The sequence below is a fragment of the Etheostoma cragini genome, chromosome 16 (assembly GCF_013103735.1).
Source record: "Etheostoma cragini isolate CJK2018 chromosome 16, CSU_Ecrag_1.0, whole genome shotgun sequence".
In the NCBI taxonomy this organism is placed as follows: domain Eukaryota; kingdom Metazoa; phylum Chordata; class Actinopteri; order Perciformes; family Percidae; genus Etheostoma; species Etheostoma cragini.
The window spans coordinates 13,637,627-13,643,070 of record NC_048422.1 but is presented as its reverse complement, the minus strand read 5'-3'; the positions used below and the strand labels follow the sequence as shown (position 1 = coordinate 13,643,070).

Sequence of the window (5,444 nt, the reverse complement as noted above, 5' to 3'; positions counted from 1 at the left end):
ATTGGCTGCTTAGAAATTAAGTGTTAACGAGCAGTTGGACAGGTGTACCTAATAAAGTGGCCGGTGAGTGTACATCTACAGTCAAATGTGTCAGTGTGTTCCAGCAGAGGGAGGGGAGACTGATAGTGCTCTGTCATGGGTTGCAGGCCATCTAGTGGCCAATTTAAAAGTGCTCAATACTGGCTTATGGATAGAACCTGAACTGGATCATTTGACACAGTAACACCTAAACATTGTAGCAATTAGTTTTGTTTGTTTTGAAGATTCTGGGTGGGCTACCAGTATGTGATCACCAATCAGAACCACTCCCTGGAGGGCCACTGGGAGGTATACAAAGGTAACTGACTTTATCTGATCTAGAAAACTACTGTTTTGTGACTTGGTTGTTGTTGTTGTTGTAATGCTTAAAAATGTTTTGTCTTTCCACGACAGGGTCGATGCAGGTGTTTCTGCCACCTGAGGATCTGACCAACTTTGGGGACCCGTCTCCCACCCAGGATAATGTCTTCTGTGCCCAGCTGCAGCGCTTTCAGATCAAAAGCATGAATGAACGAGGCCTGCACAGCTGGTATGCTGAGAACTGCTACAAGAAGTTCCCCTTTCTCTGCAAGAGGAGTATGTGCTCGTTTTGTGTTTTCCATGAGGAAATGCGTACAGTGTTTATCGTGGACTGTGGCTTGATGTCGTATTCTCCCAACAGGGCAAACGTGCGTGGATATAAAAGATAACGTCGTAAACGAGGGCTACTACTTCACCCCTAAGGGGGACGACCCGTGTCTGAGCTGCACGTGTCACGACGGCGAGCCTGAGATGTGCGTGGCGGCGCTGTGCGAGCGTCCACAGGGCTGCCAGCACTTCCGCAAGGATCCCAAAGAGTGTTGCAAGTTCACCTGCCTGGACCCAGGTACTGCCACATAAACAGAATATTTGTGCTACCTGCTACATACAAACCTTGAGTATTCATCCTTGGAGGTCTGAACAAGGTGGAGCTCCTACCAAATCTACAGTGTATTTAATTTATTGCAACATGTGGCATTTTCTTGCGGGCTCTTTCAGCCACAGGAATACACTGTTTTTTTACACTGTTTGCAAGAGACATGCAACATATTATTTAAAATGTTTTTTTTTAATTTAGTGTAAAAATAAATTCAGGATTGAATTGATCCTGTTTTTCAATGAAGGGTTGGCATCTACTTTCTACTGTACTACTAGAGTGTTCCATGGACTCAGTTGACACATGAGGTGTAATGTATCATTTTTCAAATTGTTTAATCTTCAAACATGAAAAATGCAGAATTCCTTGGAGCTGGGCGAGAGAAATGTGTGCAGTTGACATTCTCCGGAGGACCAATGAGCTTTCAGCGTGTGCTGTGATACTCTTATTCTGTCACTTTTTTTCTTTTTTCCTCAGATGGAAGCAGTCTGTTTGACTCTATGGCCAGCGGGATGAGACTGATCGTCAGCTGTATCTCATCCTTCCTCATCCTCTCTCTGCTGCTCTTCATGGTCCACAGACTCCGTCAGCGGAGACGTGAACGCATAGAAACTCTGATTGGAGGAAACTGTGAGCATTAAAGCCTGTTGGACACACCTACACACAACTCTCCTAACAATAATTCTCACAATCAGTTCTAAGTTAAACGACCATAATGACCAACACTCAATGCACCATGCTCCTTGTTAACAGTCATGGCTTATTTGAGCAACAATTCAGACTCCCTCATAGATCAAGAATATTTAAGAAATCTTGTAAAAACACAACATTTAATTTAATAAAGATTCAGTCATAAAACTAGCTTTTTTTATAATTAAATGTGTGCTAAAGAATGGTTCTTTAAAAAACAGATTTTGGGGAGCGCAGATAGCTCAGTTGGTAGAGCGAGCCCCAATATAGAGAGGTTTACTCCTTGAAGCAGTGGGCCCGGGTTTGACTCCGACCTGCGACCTGAGTAGTACAGTCATTTTTACATCGTTCTGTTTCTGTTTTGATCTGCTCAGTGCACCACTTTAACCTCGGAAGACGAGTCCCAGGCTTCGACTACGGCCCCGATGTCTTTGGCACGGGCCTCACTCCCCTGCATTTGTCTGATGATGGCGAGGGAGGTGCTTTCCATTTCCAAGAGCCGCCTCCACCGTACGCAGCCTACAAATACCCCAACATCCAGCACCCTGACGACCCCCCTCCCCCTTACGAAGCCTCCATCAACCCAGACAGCCTTCTCTTCGTGGACCTTGGTATGCGCAGATCCCGTTTCGGATTCATGTATCTCTTCATGTACAGAGTGCATGGCTCTCGTCCTTATTCCCTCTCTTTATCGTTACCTGCAGGACACCGTGGGGTTTCCATGGTGCCGAGCCAGATGAATGCCATGGGAGACGGGCTCCAGACTGATATTCCCAACGCCTTTGGTCCCAGGCCAGACTCAGCGCCGTCCTCTCAGGAGAGGGAGGACTCTATAGATAGCAGCACCTTCCTGGTGGGGCCCGACACCCCCACAGATGGCCACGCCTCCGCTTCCATGCCCGCAGACTGCGCCTCCTCTCTCAGTACCGTAATATAGGACTGTGGACGGACAGCAGGGAGCTGCATCCGGACATTTCCTGCAGGTTAAGGATGGTCCTGAGTGCATTCTGCACCAGTAGAGGACGCAGCAAGCTGTTTTCTTCTAACAAAATGCTGACTGCAAGGAGAAGAGTTTATGTTTGTATAGACACATCAGAAGCAGCACATTTTCTTTGAGGTGCAAGGATGCCCTCTTTCTGAAGACTCTTCTGCAGCTGTCTTGAGTGTTTTTATGTTGTTGTTTTTTTTTTTTTTTAACACTGGCATGTGAGGGAGCAGAGAGGACTGTTTCTGAACAGAGAAAAAAAAAGACTTAATTGAAGCTGAGAAGGCTGCACTTTTACTTTTAGCATCGACTAAACAAAGCTTTTAAAACATCTCAGAGTTGGCCTGATAGGTCGAGAAGCCCTGATGTAAATACCCCTTCAGGTCTGTGCCGGTCAAATTTGTTATACTTGTGGGTCACAGTCCAGCACAACACAGAGAATGGCAGACGGACGGTGAAGCCAGCTATTGTTCCTTGTGCATTTTTGTTTGCATCTTACTGTTGTTCAAATTGACTTATCTGTGTTGATCTGTCGGTCTCCAGGCTACAATAAGGTTCTCATCAGCCCCAGATCTCAATTTCTACTTGCTCATAAGAATCTACTATCCTCTTACTTTCTTATTAGCCTAATTAATGAAGTTGTCTTCCAGGTTTATAGTGCATATTTGCAGCAAAAACTTTAAGGAAGTACGGTTAGTTTCCTGCTATTGGTTTTTTTTTAGTAGGTAATGCCAACTCAAGGCATTATGTATCAAGGAATGTTGTGGTACTGATAAATATCTGAGTTTGTTATTGTGTTCTTTTTGGATGATAATTTATGACTGCAGGCTGTACTCTTGATTGTTTTCTCGTGGGATAGATGCAGTCTTAACTCTCCACTGATCAGCGAGCGGAAGCGATGAAGCTTTCCAAGTGTATGTATGAGGATCAGGGATGATATCCCATCGTTAAATTTGAGGAAATCAATTCATTTAAGATAACTGTTCCGATCATGAAGCGGTTTAATCATGCATCATAGTTGTGTATTTGCTAACTGAACCATGTTTAGGGATTTAAAGCTCAATGTCTTGCACGCTCAACTCCATTTAATCAAGGTTTTAGTTTTTGCAAAGAAATTTGTAAGCTGTCACATTTGGATGCTGCCCCCCCATTCCTGATGCGTTTGTATGTGTGGTTCCTCACGCGATCGCTTATCTCAGTGATTTGAGGTTGTTTTCAGCTCCTGATGAAGATCACTGACAGTAGCCTGGATCTTCTTCTGTTCTGTGTCGATGGGGCCTGTTACCATCCTTGTTTCTTACTAGGATTGCAGTTACAAAATATTTTTAATTTGAAAAAAGTGTAAACTTGTTAGACCCCTTTTTATGACGACAATCGTCGAGTCACTCAAGGATGAATTTCACAAAGCCTGAAGAAGTTACATCAGTCGTCTCACAGCCACCAGCATTCAAACCGCTTGTGATCTGCCTCAAGAAAACCAGCTGGAAATGTCTCCGAATGACTTGTGTATTTTTACGTTTGAATGTAATTTATGTTGTGCTAAAGCTTATTTTCCCCATTTTTCTTTTGTTCTGTTTTTGGCATTGACAATCCACAGCAGATTATCCGACAAACTAAATCTCATAAAAAAATGTGGGTACAAAGTACGCTGGAAAGCTAGAGTTTTCGCGAGACAAAGTTGAATTTGCTCCTTTTTGGATTTCCAGGCATGTCTGTGTGTAGGAGAAGATGTTCTGGGTATATTTTTGTCCTTTTTTTCCTTTTCTTTTCTTTTTTTCAACCTTCTTTTTGGAGCTGCAGTGCATGTTTTTATTTTTTGGCATGTCAGGATTTATTTTCTTTCTATTGAAACATTTTCAGTCCATCTTGTACCGTAGGCATATAGTTTAATATCTCCATATGCATCACAAACCCGCCCGTGACCTGAACGGCTACATTCACACTGCTAGATTATGGGGGTGTGAGAACTAATTTTATTGGATTTGAAATTTTTTATGTATCATACAACAAATGCTACATTTCGTTGTCTTATATTTCATAGCCTTTTAATTAAAAAAAGAAAGGAAAAGAAGCTTCATTTGCAGAGGGTGGGCTTGTGTTTTTCTGAGCTAGTTGTACATCGAATCAAATGCCAAATAAATTGCACCATGAAGGACGACTCGTGTCAGTGGGTATGAACACAGCATCGTACTGAACTCCTATGTTGAACCTCAACAATCACGACATTTAGCTGCTCTGAGTCCTGCAGGAAAGTCCTCCGCCTGAAGCAACCAAATGTCAAAGAGGATTAAGTTGGGATGCAGGGAAATCCCCCCCCCCCCACCACCAACAGTGAGACGGAGGTTGTTGGATAAATCCAGTCCACGGAAATGAAAAGATTCAAAGCATTTGAAGAAAGCAGATATAGCGTACCTCGCAGTGACTCATAAGGCAGCGGGCGGAGCAGAGATAGATACTCTGCTGGAGAGCAGTGTGGCTGAAGAAAAGAGGCTTTGTTCACACGGGCCAAGTAGTGACAGAATCACACAATCTATGGGATGGAAGAGACATTAACGCTCTTCAGACCAGAAGATGATGATTTAATTGCAACATCACTAAAAAACAAACCGTTTTTAGATGTCAAGTTGAGGTTAACATTGTTCTACATAATTTTTTTAACTTTTGAGATTGTTACAGGTGCTACATTTCTACACCCACCTTATATCAAGCCATATATATATTATGTTTTCTTCTAATTTAGCATGCTACACATCCACTTACTTTCCCATGAGATGAATGGGTCTTGTTACTGGTCACTGGGCATCTATACTGGCAGCAGTCGGGGGGGGGGGGGGG

The 5,444-nt window shown here is 43.3% G+C and overlaps 2 protein-coding genes across 5 annotated transcripts in view; both read left to right on the top strand.

Annotated features, from left to right (window-relative positions):
- dgcr2 (DiGeorge syndrome critical region gene 2) overlaps positions 1-3,577 on the top strand; it is a 14,862-nt gene extending 11,285 nt beyond the window's left edge. For 2 of the 3 annotated variants that reach the window (XM_034895926.1, XM_034895928.1), the window contains 6 exons: positions 264-337; positions 433-615; positions 701-904; positions 1,412-1,564; positions 1,999-2,235; positions 2,329-3,577. In XM_034895926.1, coding sequence (XP_034751817.1) covers positions 264-337; positions 433-615; positions 701-904; positions 1,412-1,564; positions 1,999-2,235; positions 2,329-2,561 — 1,084 coding nt within the window. In that variant the 3' untranslated portion in view covers positions 2,562-3,577. The remainder of the gene's footprint in view (positions 1-263; positions 338-432; positions 616-700; positions 905-1,411; positions 1,565-1,998; positions 2,236-2,328) is intronic. The other variant, XM_034895927.1, reaches the window with a different exon arrangement.
- An 832-nt stretch (positions 3,578-4,409) lies between these two features.
- The window catches only part of car15 (carbonic anhydrase 15), a 3,775-nt gene continuing 2,740 nt past the window's right edge, over positions 4,410-5,444 (top strand). For both annotated transcript variants that reach the window (XM_034895943.1, XM_034895944.1), the window contains exon 1: positions 4,410-5,444. This exon is cut by the window's right edge and continues 246 nt beyond it. The gene's annotated coding sequence lies outside the window, so the exon portion shown is untranslated.